Source organism: Cydia splendana, chromosome 4 (assembly GCF_910591565.1).
Source record: "Cydia splendana chromosome 4, ilCydSple1.2, whole genome shotgun sequence".
Lineage (NCBI taxonomy): Eukaryota > Metazoa > Arthropoda > Insecta > Lepidoptera > Tortricidae > Cydia > Cydia splendana.
The window spans coordinates 23292867-23314859 of record NC_085963.1 but is presented as its reverse complement, the minus strand read 5'-3'; the positions used below and the strand labels follow the sequence as shown (position 1 = coordinate 23314859).

General features: G+C 38.7%; 2 protein-coding genes across 2 annotated transcripts; one reads left to right on the top strand and one right to left on the bottom strand.

Moving 5' to 3' along the window:
- Window positions 1-208: 208 nt before the first annotated feature.
- LOC134789556 (uncharacterized) lies at window positions 209-14743 on the bottom strand. The gene is made up of 4 exons (XM_063760129.1): window positions 14587-14743; window positions 2017-2113; window positions 1359-1451; window positions 209-689 (listed from the first exon to the last, which is right to left on the bottom strand). The coding sequence occupies exons 1-4, from the start codon at window positions 14669-14671 to the stop codon at window positions 512-514; spliced, it is 453 nt and encodes a 150-aa protein (XP_063616199.1). The 5' UTR covers window positions 14672-14743; the 3' UTR covers window positions 209-511.
- A 6281-nt stretch (window positions 14744-21024) lies between these two features.
- LOC134789555 (heat shock protein Hsp-12.2-like) lies at window positions 21025-21686 on the top strand. Its single transcript, XM_063760128.1, has one exon. It carries the CDS (start codon window positions 21099-21101, stop codon window positions 21600-21602), a length of 504 nt encoding a protein of 167 aa, XP_063616198.1. The 5' UTR covers window positions 21025-21098; the 3' UTR covers window positions 21603-21686.
- The last annotated feature ends 307 nt before the right edge of the window (window positions 21687-21993 follow it).

The window sequence follows — 21993 nt, the reverse complement described above, 5'->3', positions numbered from 1 at the left end:
ATTCGCCGTGAGTAACTCGACATGTTAAGACTGGCTCACTCACTGCTCAAGCTCGAGTAACACTAAATCGAGTATTTTTTTAGAGGTATGTATTGCAATGCAATTCAGACAAAATTTTGTGGTGCATTCATGAGGAGTAGGAACGTGAAAAATGATAATGAAAGAAAAGTAATTAACAGATTTTTATGTATTTTTATGTATTAGATATATTTACAAGAGCCTAGAGGACTGTTACCAATAATTCAGTACCTATAGTCTGTATCTTTAGGTATTTAAATAAAAGTAAACAAAATCTACCCTCAAACGGCTCCTTAAGCCTGTTGAGGGTAGATGAAAACATTACATGATCAAATAATGTAGGTAGGTAAGTCAGGTCGTTCAGTGACTGATCCAGGCGGTATTGTATTTGATTCGTTAACCAATAAATGTTATAATTACCCGAATATTATGTACAAATTGTTTGTTTAGGTATTTTTATTTAAATATATGAAGATACAGACTATAGTTATGATCATTCGTAATCATCACTACTAAACTCTCTAACGGAGTTATCATAGTCAAGCCTGCTGTCCCTGAACTGCCTCTGTTGCGGCTGTTGGGGCTGCGCGCCGCCGAAGCAATGAGCGAATCGGTGGTCACAGTCGCCGACCGTGTGTGTCTGGTGGTCCCATAGCCGGGCGTTCTCTTTGCTGAAAAAAAGCGGTAATGGTAATGCTATTTACTCTGTATACAAAATTCCCGCGAGACTCGTCCCTGCTAATGTTACAAAAGTGTAAGTAACTCTGTACGTCGTATCTGTATGTCCATTACCTCGTCACGTTTGAACCGCTCGAACGATTTAGATTAAATTTGTTATGGAGATCATTTGAGTCCCGAGGACGGGTCACTCACGGTCTACGCTTGACATGTTTCACTCGTAAATGAAAAGCCTTATCACGAACCGTTCACAATGGCTTATGGCTGACTGGCGCACACTACGTAATCAACCAACACAACTCAGTCAACGCAGGCGACTGACATACCTTATCGTTATAGAGCGAAACATATCGAGCAATTTCCGGTTTAAAAAGTGAGTGACCCGTTCTTATATAGGTACACTTCGCTGCTGTGGAAAAGGCAGAATTCGAAAAACTAATTGCAATGAGTTATAAATTGAATAGAAAAGTTGTTAAGTTTATGAAAAAAAATTGCTTCGAATAGACAGCTTATGTACTTAGACGACTTCGGAAGGTAAATTCAATACGAGGTAATTACCTCAATGTTCTGCCGCCAGAGAGCAGCACTAGCACATATTGTAAACCTTAGAGTAATAACGTTTTAGCAAGTTTTAGTAATAGTGAACATGTATTTAAACTCACTTGACGAAGTAAAGCTCGAACGCCGATAAGAAGTTTCTAGAAGATCTCGCGTGCAGCCTGCACAGTTCCAACTTCTCGCAGTCCTCCGCGACGCTGTAAAAAAGTTAACTTTAGTGTCGAAATAAATTTAATACTTACTATAGTTACCCTGAGTTTTGCCTCAGTCATCATTTTAGATGAGGCCAAGTACCTATAAAAAGCATAATTCAGTCATTCTAAACCACTGATGGAGCTTATGTCGATTCCTTACTTTGAGGTGAGGTGAGGCTTAGATTTGCCTATTGCCAATGTGGCCGATATTGTTTTTTTTTTATGTGCTTTGCAGTAAAAGAGCAGACGAGCCGCCCAATGGGAAGCGGTCCAAGTGGGCTAAAAAGGTTCTCCTGTCGCGGATTTTCATAATATTCCGAAACATGTCGAGCGAAGTTCGTTAGGCATACGTATGTTTCAATAGGTGCCTGAATACCATGGAGCAAAAGCGGATTAGCAAAATAATATTTTGGTTTTAATTACCATGAAGGTTTTCACTTTACCCGGAGAAAACGCCAAATGATGCCTTATACATACTTACATATACCTACACGAATCGAATAATAGATATGAGATACCTATAAAGCGAAACTGACTATCTCAAAGAATATGATAGTAATAGACTAACTTTCTCCGAGTTCTGATCCTGGAAAGGCCGTTGCTGTTGAAGTCTGACGTTAGAGCCTGGTTGATGTATCTTTTCCACAGCCGGTGTACTTTTTGTTCTGCAACAAATATGCATGCGATTAAAACACAATTTACCTTCACGTACAGGCGACATCAGGTACATCGGAGAGTCAAAAGGTGCTCTAAAATATCTCAACATGTGCTTTAACGTCTTGATAAATAGTTTTGTTTGACTTGATAAATAACTTTATTGCACAAACACAGGAAAAAATTACAAATGACGGACTTATATCTGATGCAACTGTACACTGGTCGCTAGATGTAGGTAGGTATCGAAGCGGCCTCTAACGCTCTATTGTCATTGTTATAGAGAGCGTGTTCAGATATTTTCGAGCACCTTGAGCGCTGCCTTATATCTGATTCAACTGTACAAAATGGAACATACCTCTATCATACTACTCGCGATCACACATTGCACTGTCATATTATGTTATGAGATGTCCAATATACAGAAAATAAATAGCTCAATTAATTAAAAGTCATTGACTACTTTGTAAAACAAGTAGGTACCCATATAACCATTCCAGTCGCAGAATCACAAAGTGGTAACTAAATGTCAGATGTGTCGTAACAGAGTCCACACAATGTGTCTAGAATTGTTTCGAAACAAAGTGTCGTCGCCGTGTCTACACTTTTCCGTAACAAGGTGTCGACACATTTGTGTGCACTTTGCGTGCGGTTTGCGACTAAATCTGACAGCAAATTTGTGACAGCAAATGTCAATATAAAATACCTCTTGAAAACCAAGGTTTGTCAAACTACTATTAGTGTCTCGTGTGCTCGTAATTCTAGTAAGTCATCATGGGCAATGCAAATGATAATAATCGACCGAAACCATATAAACACCCAACACCCGTCAACCTTTTACAGAAAAGTTTTTAAAGAAATTCAATAAGCTACTTAGGTCAGGCAACGAATGCTCCAAAAGTTGTAGAGGGAAATGCTCGGAACACAATTTTTGACTCCGTAACTCGGTTTGACAAGTTAGGAGGTGAACATATCGAAAGTCCCCGGCCGTAGCCCTTGAGCGGGGGGGAGAGAGGGGGCTTTGAAGGTCCCATTTTCCCGTTTTTCGATTATATCTCGGAAACTATGCATCTCAGCGACATGGCCACTTATACAAAATAAAAGTTAATTTAATTTGTTACAAGTTTATTCAATTAATATTTTCGATATGTTGAATAGTTTTTGAGATATCCGCTCTTAAAAGTTTATTTAGGGCTCTCAATTTTATCTTGATATATCTATATCAGTGAAGGTGCTAGGCCGTGTTTGGTATCGTTTTCGTATAAATCTGGGGTGCTGAATCCATTTAAGATATCACATTGACACCATTCCACAAAATAAAAATAAATCTTTTTAGGGTTCCGTACCTCAAAAGGAAAGAACGGAACCCTTATAGGATCACTCGTGCGTCTGTATGTATGTCCGTCTGAATACACAAAATAGTTCTTTACCTATAGATGACAGGAAAACCTATTAGAAATGTGCAGTTAAGCGCGAGTCGGACTTAATGTACGGAACCCTTAATACGCGAGTCCGACTCGCACTTGGCCGGTTTTTTTGAAACTCTTCTTGACGCTTAACCGCTGAACCGATTTCGTTGAAATTTGGTATAGAAATAGTTTGCGTCCCGGAACAGGACATAGGATAGATCTTATAACCAAAATCATCTTTTGAAGGTGTGAAAAGTGGCGTGGAAATTTGTACGGGAAATCAATAACCGCTGAACCGATTTATATGAAATTTGGGATGGTCTACATCTTTGATTTAGTTAAAAATGATGAAAAAACATGACTTCAAACCTAAACTTAAACAGTATTAACTTCAAGAAGTCAATTCTGAATTCCCCCCTACACCTCATTTCACACCTTTAAAGGATGATTTTTGAGATAACTTATTATATCCTGTCTCGGGACTCAAAATATATGTGTACCAAATTTAAATTAAAACTGTTCAGCAGTTTAAGCGTGAAGAGGAGTTTAAAAGAAAGTATTTTAATAAGTTTATATGTTTTTACTTCGGAATGGTGTCAATGTGATACCTTAACTAAATTTGGTACTGCGAATTTATACGAAAACGATACCAAACATGGCCTCGTAGCTTTACTGTTGTAGAAGTCAAAATAAAATTGAGAGCCCTAAATTCTTATTACTTGGCCACACTTGTGTAGAAGGAAAAGGTAAAATAAAAGTCTTCGGCAGGAATATAAGACACAAGTATATTTTTTTTTTGCGTTACTATTTCATTAATTAAATATAAACATACCTTGATTATACTATTCTAGTGAGATCCTCATAGATAAACAAAAACATTTACTTAAAAAATTACAAGGTCGAAATGTCACGGAACTTGTGAGAGTAATATGTGAAAAATAAAAACTTTTATGACAAAAAAAATCTGGACACAATTTAAGAATCACCCAATTGCGTCGAGGAATCATCTGTATTTTTGCTTGTTTCATTACCTCCTCGCTTCTTTTTTGTCCTTTGTATTCTGTAGCAATTTGTTAAATCTGAAAATAAAGATAACTTGCGTCGTCACGGATGTCGATTTATAGGTTTTAGGGAGTGCAGAATTCGAAAACGATGATCATTTTATAATCCAAGATGGCGGCTACGTATTTTGTCATAAAAGTGGAATCCAAAACAGTCATCATTTTCGAAATCTTCGCCCCCTAAAACCTATAAAACGATATCCATGACGACTTTATGACAAAGTGCATTGCCGCCATTATGAAATTGAAAATGTTATCATTTTCGAAATCTGCGCCCCCTAAAACCTATAAAACGACATCCACGACGACTTTTATGACATAGTGCATGGCCGCCATCTTGGAATCCAAAATAGTCATCATTTTCGAAATCTGCGCCCCCTAAAACCTATAAAACGATATCCATGACGACTTTTATGACATAGTGCATTGCCGCCATTTTTAAATTGAAAATGTTATCATTTTCGAAATCTGCGCCCCCCAAAACCTATAAAACGACACCCATGACGACTTTTATGACATAGTGCATGGCCGCCATTTTGGATTCCAAAATGGTCATCATTTTCGAAAGCGGGGCCCCCTAAAACCTATAAAACGACATACATGACGACTTTTATGACATAGTGCATGGCCGCCATCTTGGAATCCAAAGTGGTCATCATTTTCGAAATCTGCGCCCCCTAAAACCTATAAAACGACACCCATGACGACTTTTATGACATAGTGCATGGCCGCCATTTTGGAATCCAAAATGGTTATCATTTTCTAAATCTGCGCCCCCCAAAACCAATAAAACGACACCCATGACGACTTTTATGACATAGTGCATGGCCGCCATTTTGGATTCCAAAATGGTCATCATTTTCGAAAGCGGGGCCCCCTAAAACCTATAAAACGACATACATGACGACTTTTATGACATAGTGCATGGCCGCCATCTTGGAATCCAAAGTGGTCATCATTTTCGAAATCTGCGCCCCCTAAAACCTATAAAACGACACCCATGACGACTTTTATGACATAGTGCATGGCCGCCATTTTGGAATCCAAAATGGTTATCATTTTCTAAATCTGCGCCCCCCAAAACCAATAAAACGACACCCATGACGACTTTTATGACATAGTGCATGGCCGCCATTTTGGAATCCAAAATGGTTATCATTTTCTAAATCTGCGCCCCCCAAAACCAATAAAACGACACCCATGACGACTTTTATGACATAGTGCATGGCCGCCATTTTGGATTCCAAAATGGTCATCATTTTCGAAAGCGGGGCCCCCTAAAACCTATAAAACGACATACATGACGACTTTTATGACATAGTGCATGGCCGCCATCTTGGAATCCAAAGTGGTCATCATTTTCGAAATCTGCGCCCCCTAAAACCTATAAAACGACACCCATGACGACTTTTATGACATAGTGCATGGCCGCCATTTTGGAATCCAAAATGGTTATCATTTTCTAAATCTGCGCCCCCCAAAACCAATAAAACGACACCCATGACGACTTTTATGACATAGTGCATGGCCGCCATTTTGGATTCCAAAATGGTCATCATTTTCGAAAGCGGGGCCCCCTAAAACCTATAAAACGACATCCATGACGACTTTTATGACATAGTGCATGGCCGCCATCTTGGAATCCAAAGTGGTCATCATTTTCGAAATCTGCGCCCCCTAAAACCTATAAAACGACACCCATGACGACTTTTATGACATAGTGCATGGCCGCCATTTTGGAATCCAAAATGGTTATCATTTTCTAAATCTGCGCCCCCCAAAACCAATAAAACGACACCCATGACGACTTTTATGACATAGTGCATGGCCGCCATTTTGGATTTCAAAATGGTCATCATTTTCAAAATTGGGGCCCCCTAAAACGTATAAAACGACATCCATGACGACTTTTATGACACAGTGCATGGCCGCCATTTCGGATTCCAAAATGGTTATCATTTTCGAAATCTGCGCCCCCTAAAACCTATAAAACGACACCCATCTCGACTTTTATGACAAAGTGTTTTGCTACCATCTGCATGCAAGACATTTCTATTATTTTTACGTACAAAAATGGCCCCCTGTCAACTTACAATCGAGATTAAATCGATAATTTATTCGATTAATATTCAGATTAATTCAATTTCAATCTATGTTAGGTCGACTAAACTAATCGCGATTAAAATTTGAGAATTAACTTTTTTTATTCCATTAATTAGTCGAATAAACAGTTAATCGATTAATGCCCATCTCTGACCACGGCATTTTTACACTTTGAGAATATCTGAAAACAAATCAACACAAGGAGCCATTTTGCAAATCCAGTAACATACCAGTAACTTTGTTATTACTTTTGACAGCGCGTGTCATGTGTCAACACAGAGTCGACACAAAGTCGAAACATTGCAACTACTTTGTGACTGCAATATTTCTCAGCCTTAAACCATATTTATACATCATAATTAACAAGTTTCGTAGTATGTAAAGCGTTATTTCTGTTATTTAAGTATAGTATACGCATCGAAGTACTAAAAATGCTTCAAATAATATAGTTATGAACACAGGCACTGAGAAGTAAACAATTTCATTTCCGGCTAAACTAAAACAATCTGGTGGCGCGTTGATTATATTACACTTAGTTTATCAAATCACTCGAGCAGTTTAATTCCCCATAATAATTTAAGTCCTATTGTAATATAAATGCAAACAATATATTATTACGTCTTGTAATCCGTTTTAGAGATGGCGTATTAATGTCACTTATTTTTATTTAAGTATTTTTCCATCTGACAGTTTCCATTTGACAGGAACAAAATGAACGAATGAACGAATGATTTTGGCATAAAGTAGTCGCAAACCCGAAACAATGTGTGCACACGGCGACCACACTTTATGTCACTTTGTGTCATGTGTCGACCCTTCCCCATTTCTGGTAACTGTGTCGACACGGCGACGACTCTGCGACTGGAATTGTGACCGAAACAGACGGTGTCGACACAAGATGTGTCAACACCGCGTCGTAACGGCGACTGGAAATGGTTGTATGGGGTGCTAACAACGATGAATACAAAAAAGGGTTAAAATATTGGATTATGACCCATCTCGCTTCGCTCGGTTTAATTCCCAATCTAGCGATTAAGTTTCTGTGAATACTGAACATTCAATCTTGCTGTATATTCAATGCGGAGGTCAATTTACTCGAATGTTCTGTTCTGTGACGCCGATGAACTGATCAATCATGTTGTGTTAGCAAACTTAAATCGGGCATTTTAAGTTCGAGAAAGAGTTTTAGTGTTACTATTGCTTGGAACTGCCAAAATTATAAATAAAGATAAGCATATTAGGCCGTCTGTATCGACCCTAAATCACTGAAGTTTGTATTAACTACTATTAACAAACTTCAGTGATTTAGAGCCGATACAGACGGACTACAACCTGACTGCAACTTCTATGGAAACTGCACGCCGACTGCACGCCAATTGCAACGTCGGCGTGTAGTTCAACAAAATGACCCAGAACCCTGGCATTACCTAGTGGAACTCAGGTTTGGTGCAACATAGGCACACGCTGTTTTAGTAATTCGACACGTCTTGATGAGCACTTGGGAGAGCAGTACGATATAGAGCTGATGCTGAACCTTGGCTGTACCTAGCGGACCTCAGGTTTGGTGCAACATATACACACACTGGGTTGGACATCCGACTCGTCATGATGATCACTTGGTAGAGCAGTACCCAAGATAGCTGATGCTGAACCCTGACAGTACCTAGTGGAGCTCGGGTTTAATACAACATATGCACACGCTGTTTTAGTCATTTAACACGTCTTGATGAGCACATGGGAGAGCAGTACCCAAGATAGAGCGGATTCTGAACCCTGGCTGTACCTAGTGGAACTCAGGTTTGGTGCAACATAGGCACACGCTGTTTTAGTCATTCGACACCTCTTGATGGGCATTTGATCGAGCAGTACCCAATATAGAGCTGATTAGCTGATGCTAAACCCTGGCTGTACCTAGTAGAACTCAGGTTTGGTGCAACATATATACACGCTGTTTTGGACATCCGACTCGTCAGAATGAGCACTTGGGAGAGCAGTACCCAAGATAGAGCTGATGCTGAACCCTGGCAGTACCTATTGGAACTCAGGTTTGTTGCAATATAGGCACACAATGTTTTGGTCATCTCACTCGTCTTGATGAGCACTTAGGAGAGTAGTACCCAAGATAGAGCTGATGCTGAACTCTGGCAGTACCTAATGGAGCTCGGGTTTTATACAATATATCGTAAAAGTTTAAATCAGTGTTTTGCAATTACAGAGGTTCCAAAATTTCAATTATATAGGCCTTATGGTCTCAAAGGTCCGGGACCGGACCTTTAGTTGCAATTATTGAGGTTTCCCATTTATCCAGGTGACAATTAACCTGTTTTCACTGTAGTAGGTAGTTATCCACGGCGGTAATCGACGAACAAAGCGGTGGTGTCGTTTGATACAAGAAGTTTCGGAATTGCCGTCCTAAAGTCGTTTCTGGCGCGTCGCGTCGCCGCGGAGTTTCCTTCAGAGGAAAATGGCGTCGCGTCGAGGACACGCGACACCGCACCGTCCTGCATGAATACACAACCTGGGTTTCTTGTTACCTAGGTACTTGACACGTTGTTGACGATAAAAGATCTGCAAATCTGCATTTTATATCCTATGTACACGGTGTAGCCTGTAACACGAGCAAAGAATTAAAACATAGATTGTACTCCTCAAACGGTGACACTTTTGTTCAACAACTTTTAAAAATTATGAAGTATTTAAACTCCCTATTTCTCATACAAAATATTGTGATTGACGTTGCTTGTCACGCCTTAAACATAACAAAATTCGCAATACATTGCGTCTTAGAATAAACTTTAAAGTGTAATAAAAATCAAACCACAAGTTATTTTTAAGAGTCGCTGAACAAATGTTGGTCAGTATGAGGAGTACACACCTGAGCCTACAGTTTAATTTTTTGCTCATGTTACAGGCCACACCCGGTATAAGCTGTCTAGGTACCTATATGACTCTACTTGTTGCTACTTCATATAGATAGTGCACTGGCAACGCGCAAGTGGCCCAGCTGGAGTTGAACCGTAAAAGGGTTTGCAGTACATATGGTGCAACTTTACCGCACTAGTGCGATAATTAGCACATTGACATTACGTATCTAGTTATGTCACTGACGTGGTATAAATTTATTCGTTGTACCTACTTGCCCTACAACTTTTTAAAGACCTTTCAAAAAGGCTTATCGACTTCACTGCCCATATAACCATTCCAGTCGCAGAATCACAAAGTGGTAACTAAATGTCAGATGTGTCGTAACAGAGTCCACACAATGTGTCTAGAATTGTTTCGAAACAAAGTGTCGTCGCCGTGTCTACACTTTTCCGTAACAAGGTGTCGACACATTTGTGTGCACTTTGCGTGCGGTTTGCGACTAAATCTGACAGCAAATTTGTGACAGCAAATGTCAATATAAAATACCTCTTGAAAACCAAGGTTTGTCAAACTACTATTAGTGTCTCGTGTGCTCGTAATTCTAGTAAGTCATCATGGGCAATGCAAATGATAATAATCGACCGAAACCATATAAACACCCAACACCCGTCAACCTTTTACAGAAAAGTTTTTAAAGAAATTCAATAAGCTACTTAGGTCAGGCAACGAATGCTCCAAAAGTTGTAGAGGGAAATGCTCGGAACACAATTTTTGACTCCGTAACTCGGTTTGACAAGTTAGGAGGTGAACATATCAAAAGTCCCCGGCCGTAGCCCTTGAGCGGGGGGGAGAGAGGGGGCTTTGAAGGTCCCATTTTCCCGTTTTTCGATTATATTTCGGAAACTATGCATCTCAGCGACATGGCCACTTATACAAAATGAAAGTTAATTTAATTTGTTACAAGTTTATTCCGTAAATTTTTTCGATATGTTGAATAGTTTTTGAGATATCCGCTCTTGAAAGTTTATTTAGGGCTCTCAATTTTATCTTGATATATCTATATCAGTGAAGGTGCTAGGCCGTGTTTGGTATCGTTTTCGTATAAATCTGGGGTGCTGAATCCATTTAAGATATCACATTGACACCATTCCACAAAATAAAAATAAATCTTTTTAGGGTTCCGTACCTCAAAAGGAAAAAACGGAACTCTTATAGGATCACTCGTGCGTCTGTATGTATGTCCGTCTGAATACACAAAATAGTTCTTTACCTATAGATGACAGGAAAACCTATTAGAAATGTGCAGTCAAGCGCGAGTCGGACTTAATGTACGGAACCCTTAATACGCGAGTCCGACTCGCACTTGGCCGGTTTTTTTGAAACTCTTCTTGACGCTTAACCGCTGAACCGATTTCGTTGAAATTTGGTATAGAAATAGTTTGCGTCCCTTAACAGGACATAGGATAGATCTTATAACCAAAATCATCTTTTGAAGGTGTGAAAAGTGGCGTGGAAATTTGTACGGGAAATCAATAACCGCTGAACCGATTTATATGAAATTTGGGATGGTCTACATCTTTGATTTAGTTAAAAATGATGAAAAAACATGACTTCAAACCTAAACTTAAACAGTATTAACTTCAAGAAGTCAATTCTGAATTCCCCCCTACACCTCATTTCACACCTTTAAAGGATGATTTTTGAGATAACTTATTATATCCTGTCTCGGGACTCAAAATATATGTGTACCAAATTTAAATTAAAACTGTTCAGCAGTTTAAGCGTGAAGAGGAGTTTAAAAGAAAGTATTTTAATAAGTTTATATGTTTTTACTTCGGAATGGTGTCAATGTGATACCTTAACTAAATTTGGTACTGCGAATTTATACGAAAACGATACCAAACATGGCCTCGTAGCTTTACTGTTGTAGAAGTCAAAATAAAATTGAGAGCCCTAAATTCTTATTACTTGGCCAAACTTGTGTAGAAGGAAAAGGTAAAATAAAAGTCTTCGGCAGGAATATAAGACACAAATATATTTTTTTTTTGCGTTACTATTTCATTCATCAAATATAAACATACCTTGATTATACTATTCTAGTGAGATCCTCATAGATAAACAAAAACATTTACTTAAAAAATTACAAGGTCGAAATGTCACGGAACTTGTGAGAGTAATATGTGAAAAATAAAAACTTTTATGACAAAAAAAATCTGGACACAATTTAAGAATCACCCAATTGCGTCGAGGAATCATCTGTATTTTTGCTTGTTTCATTACCTCCTCGCTTCTTTTTTGTCCTTTGTATTCTGTAGCAATTTGTTAGATCTGAAAATAAAGATAACTTGCGTCGTCACGGATGTCGATTTATAGGTTTTAGGGAGTGCAGAATTCGAAAACGATGATCATTTTATAATCCAAGATGGCGGCTACGTATTTTGTCATAAAAGTGGAATCCAAAATAGTCATCATTTTCGAAATCTGCGCCCCCTAAAACCTATAAAACGATATCCATGACGACTTTTATGACATAGTGCATTGCCGCCATTTTGAAATTGAAAATGTTATCATTTTCGAAATCTGCGCCCCCTAAAACCTATAAAACGACATCCATGACGACTTTTATGACATAGTGCATGGCCACCATCTTGGAATCCAAGATAGTCATCATTTTCGAAATCTGCGCCCCCTAAAACCTATAAAACGATATCCATGACGACTTTTATGACATAGTGCATTGCCGCCATTTTTAAATTGAAAATCTTATCATTTTCGAAATCTGCGCCCCCCAAAACCTATAAAACGACACCCATGACGACTTTTATGACATAGTGCATGGCCGCCATTTTGGATTCCAAAATGGTCATCATTTTCGAAAGCGGGGCCCCCTAAATCCTATAAAACGACATACATGACGACTTTTATGACATAGTGCATGGCCGCCATCTTGGAATCCAAAATGGTCATCATTTTCGAAATCTGCGCCCCTAAAACCTATAAAACGACACCCATGACGACTTTTATGGCATAGTGCATGGCCGCCATTTTGGATTCCAAAATGGTCATAATTTTCAAAATGGGGGCCCCCTAAAACGTATAAAACGACTTCCATGACGACTTTTATGACACAGTGCATGGCCGCCATTTCTGATTCCAAAATGGTCATTATTTTCGAAATCGGCACTCCCTAAAACCTTTATATCGACACCCATTTCGACTTTTATGACAAAGTGTTTTGCTACCATCTGCATGCAAGACATTTCTATTATGTTTACGTACAAAAATGGCCCCCTGTCAACTTTCATTCGAGATTTAATCGATAATTTATTCGATTAATATTCAGATTAAATCAATTTCAATCTATGTTAGGTCGACTAAACTAATCGCGATTAAAATTTGAGAATTAACTTTTTTTATGTCATTAATTAGTCGAATAAACAGTTAATCGATTAATGCCCATCTCTGACCACGGCATTTTTACACTTTGAGAATATCTGAAAACAAATCAACACAAGGAGCCATTTTGCAAATCCAGTAACTTTGTTATTACTTTTGACAGCGCGTGTCATGTGTCAACACAGAGTCGACACAAAGTCGAAACATTGCAACTACTTTGTGACTGCAATATTTCTCAGCCTTAAACCATATTTATACATCATAATTAACAAGTTTCGTAGTATGTAAAGCGTTATTTCTGTTATTTAAGTATAGTATACGCATCGAAGTACTAAAAATGCTTCAAATAATATAGTTATGAACACAGGCACTGAGAAGTAAACAATTTCATTTCCGGCTAAACTAAAACAATGTGGTGGCGCGTTGATTATATTACACTTAGTTTATCAAATCACTCGAGCAGTTTAATTCCCCATAATAATTTAAGTCCTATTGTAATATAAATGCAAACAATATATAATTACGTCTTGTAATCCGTTTTAGAGATGGCGTATTAATGTCACTTATTTTTATTTAAGTATTTTTCCATCTGACAGTTTCCATTTGACAGGAACAAAATGAACGAATGAACGAATGATTTTGGCATAAAGTAGTCGCAAACCCGAAACAATGTGTGCACACGGCGACCACACTTTATGTCACTTTGTGTCATGTGTCGACCCTTCCCCATTTCTGGTAACTGTGTCGACACGGCGACGACTCTGCGACTGGAATTGTGACCGAAACAGACGGTGTCGACACAAGATGTGTCAACACCGCGTCGTAACGGCGACTGGAAATGGTTGTATGGGTAAGTTCTAAAAATGAACATCTAGATGCCAATGTGATCTGTAGTTTCGACTGCATTGTCAAAACCGTGCTAATCATTCCATATTTGAACACCGTACGGTCGATAAGATTCACCAAGACCGTATTTGGCACTTGTGAACCAGCATCTGGTGTAAACTAGTTTACTTTCCAAAAAGTCCTTCCGTGAGACACAGATATATTAATATTTAAAACGGGTCACTCACGTATTCGTGGCGCCGAGTCGCCGGGCACGGAGGGCTGCGGCCCAGTCTGCGCCGGTCTGCCAACGCAAGCTCTTGACGACACTCCTCGGTACGGAGTGAAACATGTCGAGCGTTCTTCGACTTAAAATACGTGAGTGACCCGTTTTAATATATTTATTAGGTATACTTAAGTTGTATGAATGTGATCGGATGATCCGGGTAGAAGGACCATAATTCAAAAAATTGAAGTCGGTTAAAAATAGAGCAAAATAATAGTTTTAGATACTCCAACTGAAACTATTCATTTTTTGGAATGCAGGTAATTTGTATTAAGACGAGTCAGGCCCTAGCCCGCAGAACACCTCGCACGCTCTATCAGTAAAGGCCAGTCAGTGCTCCTTTTCGAAGAACCCTCAAAAATTGGTTCAAAACATGTCGAGCATTTATCCGACTTAACACGTGAGTCTTGTCATGAAAATATTTTTAATACCTACATTATGTAGTAGGCTATATATGTAGGCTACATATCTATGTATAAATTATTGTACCTAAGTATTAAGTGAGTTTATTATTAGTAGTAAGTGAGTTTATTACTTACCCAAATCCTTTGTATCTTCCAAAGATTTGCTTAAAACAACACCAAACACGGCTACAGCCAAAATAACAGCTAATAATCTCACCATTTTCTATATTTTATTTATAACTTAGGCAAGAAACAGCACCGTAAAGTATATATACGGTTGCCCTGACTAGGATGTTCACAATGAGAGACAGAAACGTTTTCTGTATAATATATACTACCGTAATGACGTGAATATTCGTAGATTGTAAGTATAAATATTGTACCTATTATTATTAGTTTGGTTAACGCCTCTATATTATTAGGTTAAACAATTGTGTTTGACCAGTGATTGATTTCAGGGTCCGTTTTAAAGGAAAATTTGACTGTGAAGTTTGCTAAAATTTATTTTTGTAAAAATGCGCAGTTGTTTATTTGCAAAATGTTTTAGCCTTGCACCGTGAAACTTTAAACAAACAAAAACTGGTATGATGGCAGGCATTTATAAGTAAACTAAAGTTTGCGGGCGCGCGTTTCATGAAACCACCAGGGTACTACGATATAAAACGTATTTATATTAAAGTTAGTTTTATTTATACTTACGTTAGTTCCACACAAGTCAGCAAGTTAATCTTATTCTATAAGTACATACTTACCTAACGTAATAATACGTTCAATATTTGACCCCTAGTTACATATTGTGAATACCTATATTAAAATGGGTCACTCACGGTTCACCGTTGTCTAGGTACCTGAACCAGTACCACCAGTTTTGACATTGACAGATACGCTCGCGTCTAAGTAACTTAGACATCTCGCACGTACTCGCGTATCTGTCAATGTTAAAACTGGTGGTAGACGTACTATTTTAAAAATGTGAGTGACCCGAGTAGTGTGTTCCAGACCAAAACTTTTCCGCCAGAAGGCGCCACTTTTTACACGTTAGTGAGTTAGTTCTAAAAAATCCGCAGTGAATGTATGGTATGGTTTATAAAAAAGGGAGTGAGACAGGGAATCTTCTCTCCTGCACTTTTTAACATATATGGAGAATACATCATTCGGAAAACCATCGAAAATTGGGACAAGGGTTTCCCTTTTGGTGGGAAAAGGTTATAGAATCTCCGATATGCAGACACCATTCTTTTGACAACATCAATGGAAGATATGAGTGAATTGTTCCAAAGACTCGAGTTAGAAAGTGGCAACGTAGGTCTCGCTGTGAACAGAGCGAAAACCAAAGTGATGGTAGTGGATCGAGCCGGAATGTTAGTAAATGTAACCTGCAACATTCCTGGCATTGATATAGTCGACCGCTATATTTACCTTGGGCTCCCAAATCTGCAATGATGGCAAATGTGTGTCCGAGATAAGAAGGCGAATCGGGATGGCAAAGGATGCTATGACCCGTTTAAAAGCGTTTAAATAACATTTGGAAGAAAAGGGGAATTGGTATCAAAACCAAGATCAGATTGATACGAGCACTGGTATTCCCTATCTTCCTGTATGGAGTGGAAACGTGGACTATCCTGGCCAGAGAGAGGAAAAGGATTGATGCATTTGAGATGTGGTGCTGGAGACGAATGTTGATGCGAATACCTTGGACAGCAAGACGTACTAATGCATCAATCCTAACCCAATGTGCGTGGAGACAGATCATCCGCTCCAGATGCAACCCTGATACTGACCACGATCCTCAGACATGAGGGACCGACCAAAGAGAGAGTATGGTTTATGAGTAGAGGTCGACGTTGTCGTTTCCAGCCCTAAACTTTTCCGACAGAATGCGACATTGAGTCTTGAGCTTTGAAGTCTATGTAGTCTCTGTCAGCTAACTCAAAGTCCATATAGTTCCTAAAAGATCCAAGAATCATGGACATAAGTTACATAAGACTAAAATGAACACTAAACACAAAAGCTAAAAATATGAAAATTGTTTCTAAAAATGAGCAATAGGCATTATGCTGTATTGCTGACTTGCTGCTGAATTAGCCCGTTAAAGTGTCCCACTACCGGGCAAAGGCCCCTTGATTTCCACAACTCCCGTTGTAGCGCTTTTTCCGGCCAGTTACTGATGAAGGCGTCTAAGTGCCGGTTGCACCATCCGCACTTGACAGACTAATCATCGTCACCCGGCGCGTCGCGGCGGTTTACTATGTAACTAGTAGGTATTGAAATTAATTACGGGTCCACATCCTAATGAAAGGTTCCAACTTATCTCCATCAGTATCTTACATACTTACGTACACGCGCCGGCGCATACCGCTTCGTGAGCTGCTGATGATCGAGCAAACAATACTACGTAGTAAAACGTACTAATTTTTACAGTACCTACGTCAATTGGCATTCATAGAAAATGGACCGTAAGCACTTAGGGGTTGTGCACAAATCACGCGAGGTGTTTTCGGCTACTTTTTGACCCCCTTGGTGATAATTGGTGAGGTTTTTGGCTACACAACCTCACGTGTATTTTTTTGAAATTCGCTATTTTGAAGTGCAGAGTGAAGATTTATGTTTAACGAAACCGAGAAAAAGTATCTACTCATGTGGTAGGTTTTTTTCTTAGTTTCGTTCACTGTAGAAAAATATACGTGAGCTTACCCCCCCTCCCCCAACGCGATCTATCGTGATTTTTTCGTGAACCCCCCTCCCCCTATCGAACCTCGCGTGATTTGTGCACATGCCCTTATTAGAGTTGACTAGTAGTACCAGTGGGGAGAATCTCCAGACTTCGGGCAAACTCGGCTCCGTTCGGCTCAGCATTGACACAACTTGACGTCACTTTGCGTGCACGACCACATATAACATAATGACTCGAATTTTGACTACCCTAAAAAGCCGAAAGGGATAGTGCCATAAGTTAGAAAGGGATAGCATCATGGTATAATAATATACTCCGCCTGGTACTCCATTCCGAGATTCGCGTATGACCTAACTGACACGCGCCTACGTCATCATGCTGTATACAGGTTCTCAAACTTTGAAATGTGGGAGAATTTTAACCAACGGTGAAAATTATTTTAACGGCATTAATTTTAAGTTATTCATGTAGAAACATAGTAAAATAAAACAAATCTAATGTATTAAATTAAACTTTATTTATCTATACAAGACAAACGTTTAAAAAACTAATTCACAGTTACACATTAATTACCAAGCTTACGACGTGAAAAGTTTGGAAAACACTGCGACTGCTGACACTGAGCGAGAAGGAAATAACAATTAACACGCGTTCGACAAGGATGACGGTCAGGGCATGAAGTTATCTAGATCCGAATTGTCAAATGTGCACAGCGCTATCCTGTGTTGCCAGTAGTATAAACAGAATTACCCGAAAGTCTGAAATTTCTTTCGTGAATCGGAAGATATTGCTAACGAGTAATTAAAAATGACGTGTTAATGTAAAATTTAAGCTAAAATACATATAAATGAAAATTATAAAATTATAAAGAAATATTTTAACTTATTAACCATAGATATAATGTACCCATGTAACATGTTATGTTGAAATAAAGTGGCAATGTTATTGTGACGTAGGCCCGTGTCACTCTGGGAATGGAAGACCATGTTTTATTAGACCATGGGATAGCATGATTCGACCCTGAATCGCAGTCAAACTTCGACTTTGTAGTAATAGTAAGTGTCCTTTCTGTCCAGCAGTAGGTACCTACTCATTCTGTGCTAGTACTTACTCTAAACCTTATAAAGAGTGCTCGGGAGGAACCTGCACTTTCACTGCACCTTGTAAAACAAAGTCCCCGCCGCGTCTGTCTGTTTGTGTGTATATATATTCGCGATAAACTTAAAACTACTGAACGGATTTTCATGCGGTATTCACACCTATCGATACAGTGATTCTTGATAATTTGCTAACCCGTGCGAAGCCGGAACGGGTCGCTAGAAAGGGTTCAAATTCCTTAGATTTTGGTGGCCTTTTGTTTGTATAGTCCACTAGGGTGCATCAGGCGCATTTGATTTCACATGAATATATTTTATAATTTATAAAATCAATGGGAATATACCTGTACGTCAAGGTGATGATAGTTTTGTTTTTGAACCACAATACCACTAAGTCGAAAGTCATTAGACCATCATTAGACACTTAAGTAAGTGGACAAATTTTAATATTAGTTAATAACTAGCGACCCGCCCTGGCTTCGCACGAGTTAACAAATTATACATCTAAACCTTCCTCAATCACTCTATTAATAGGTGAAAACCGCATGAAAATCCGTACAGGTATACGAGTACCTAGTCTTTGAGTTTATCGCGAACAAACATACAAATTCACTAGACAGACGCGGCAGGGGACTTTGTTTTATAAGGTGTATTGATGATGAATAGGTAATTTAAATCCAGTAACTGTAATGCTACTCGTACTCGATAAACTAAGGGCCATGCCAAATAATCATTACGTGGGTACGCGTGAGGTTTAAATGATTAATTTCAACATACTTAAATAACAAAATTTGACAAGAAATAGTACATTTCAATGCAAGTGTGTAAAGTATGTTATTATCTACGAGTCCCGAGATGTCTTTTGTGAGCCGTAGGCGAATAAAAGACACGGGACAAGTAAATAATAACACCTTCACACGTACATTGAACGACGTTTATTAATACATTTGCGAAAAAATCCCAATAAAACAAATATTGGTAACATGAGCATTACACTTACAGTTACGAATTTTCTCTTGAACTTGAATGATATTGTATATTATATATTATTCAGCACTATAAATTACACTCAGCGTTGATTTACATTGCCAAAATTAATCACATTAACTCATTTCATACAAAAACACTCTTACAGTTGCAATTTAAGATAATTATTTTGATTCAACTAAATTTCAAGTGAAAATGGCGGGCGCTGGTTTTACTTTTTAATTTTTCATTTTTTCTGTTAACGACAGCCAACATGGCAATGATAGTTCCATTCAGCCAAATAAAAAAAAATTTTTTATATAGTGATATCAACGTGATATACTTATCGTATTTTTATAACGTTTTATAGGTATAATAACAAATAAATATTTACTTTATATCGTGTAACAATACTTTTTGTACGTAATAAATGTCTAATGGCAAAATAAAAATATATAAAGTTTTTGAACATCCAAACTCTTTGGTGTGGACGTATCAATTACGGTCAGAATTTAATTTAAAAAAGCTGGAAAAGTAAAAAGCACTAGTTCGCAAAAAACAACTTTGCGAACGCTAAACAGCTATACGTAAAGTAGCACTTTTTGAGCAACTGTATTAAAAACAAAGATTTGATTTGATTTGGTGATTTTGTAAGCCACCTATTTATAGATAACTTTCTGTAAAAGTTTGGTAAAAGATAGAAAATATTGCATCAGTATTTCATAGTATTTCACATTAGGTTCAAAATATTACAAACATCCATTAAATAGTGCATATTCTCGACAAATAGACAACAAGCAACACTTAGTAAGGATCTGATTGAATTTTATTACAAAATTACCAAATTGATGGCCAAAAGCTTAAAAACGTCCAAGTTATTTTAAAAGGAGAGTCGGTGAACTCTACATTTGTTTTCTAGGGACATCTAGTAATTTCTATAGCACTATCTGCCACTAGATGTCTCTAGACTTCACTGCTTACTCCAATTTTGAATTGCATTAGTTTTGCTTTTCATGAATAGATGGCGCGTCATGTGTCTAGACTAGATACAAGACATGCAGTACAATGTTGTTATAATTTACATATTTGAGTTTTATAATTTTAGCAAAGAGTTATAAGTACATTGAACCACCAGGGCTGTCTCGAACAGACGGCAAACGACCCGACGGGCTGACCTTGGTTCCCTGGCAGAGAGGGCGGTGTCTTATATGGGACGCAACTTGTGTGAGTACATTTGCTGCGTCCCATGTAGGACACACCGCTAAGTCGGCAGGCTCAGCGGCAGAGACTGCCGCCAAAAACAAGCACCAAAAATACTTTGCCTTGGGAGCCAACTACGACTTTGTGCCCGTTGCCGTCGAGACAGCCGGGCCCTGGGGACGGGAGGCGCGTGAGCTATTTAGAGAGATCGGCAAGCGCCTAAGGGAAAAGGGGAATGACCCCCGTTCTGAGTCATGGCTTGTCCAACAGGTCTCCATCGCCATACAGCGGGGTAACGCTGCAAGTGTGATGGGGACCTTTGGACCCGGCATGGCTCAGAACGGGTTTTAGTTCTTAAGTTTTGTATGTATTTGTTTTATATTATCAAATAAATAAATTATTCATTCAGTACATAATAACTTAAATGTAATGTTTGAATATAAATTGCCTGCTTGAAAAATTAAAAATGTATACTTTCCTATATTAGTCACCTTGATTATAACGTAGTTTAGCTACCTGTCACTAGGTGGCGCTATTATCAATTCTGCACTGCTTCACTAGAATATTCGTGAACTTTCTCCAAGCTTCTCGCCGACAGATAGCGTTGCTCCGGCGACTATATAAACAGCCGGCGCGCGCGGGAACACAACAGTTGAAAATCAGAATACGAACGAGTAACCAAGCGACGAGAAAAACAATTCAAACTCAAAATGTCACTTATGCCGTATTGGGCGCGTCATTTGAGGAATCTGGCCCTTCGTGATCCTATCGCGAGGGCATTTGAGGATCCATTCGCTGTCTTCGCTCGCGATCCATTCTTCCGCGACCCTATAAAGTTCATCAAGGAAGCAACAGCGCCTCTGCAGCATGGGATTGAAGGTGTGTACTCCGACGCCGAAGTCAAAGTCGACGGGAAGAAAGTCGAAGTGCAATTGGACGTGCAGAATTTCACCCCAGATCAGATCCAAGTGAAGACAGTCGGGAATGAAATCATGGTGGAAGGAAAAAAGGAGGTGAAACGCGAGGACGGTTGGACGAGGAGTCATTTTGAGAGGAGGTTCCTGCTTCCGGAAGGTTTTCCTCCGACCCGAGTCGAGTGCCATCTGGACAAGGGGAAGCTGTTGCTAGTCGCCTTCAGATCTGAGCCTCTGGAAGAGAGGACCATTAAGATCAACGCCAAAGAAGAGAAGGAACCGCAAAAGATTGAGAAGTAGACTGATAAGGCATTTAGATTTTTTAAGTTACCTATGTAGTTCTAAACTAATTTTGTGATATTATTTTAATTAAAATTGAAATTCCATTAAGACTTGTTTTTGTTTTTACCTCCGATTTTTGGCATCATTGCGTTCCTATTTCGTGCATATATTGTATCTATAAATAACTGTTTATTTACGTATTGGAATTTATCAAACAGCACAAAACAACACGGATTGGATCGCAACTTGGTAAATATATCATATATCCATAGGAATGTTTGTGAAGAATCTTAAATAGCTCTAGAATTATCTAGAACCTACGACCTAAAATAATTTAATCCAAAATCGATAGTATGGAGTATGGAGAAACGTATGGTAGTTATAATACTTATAATAGCACATTCTTTTA

Bases quoted from the DNA above. Each gene is read 5' to 3' on its own strand.
- LOC134789555 (XM_063760128.1), top strand. From the start codon at position 21,099: ATGTCACTTATGCCGTATTGGGCGCGTCATTTGAGGAATCTGGCCCTT.
- LOC134789556 (XM_063760129.1), bottom strand. From the start codon at position 14,671: ATGGTGAGATTATTAGCTGTTATTTTGGCTGTAGCCGTGTTTGGTGTT. The intron at 1,452-2,016 runs GTTAGTCTATTA...ACTTTTTTACAG, and splicing joins AGGATCAGAACTCGGAGAAA to CGTCGCGGAGGACTGCGAGA. The intron at 690-1,358 runs GTGAGTTTAAAT...GCTTTTTTTCAG, and splicing joins TTCGAGCTTTACTTCGTCAA to CAAAGAGAACGCCCGGCTAT.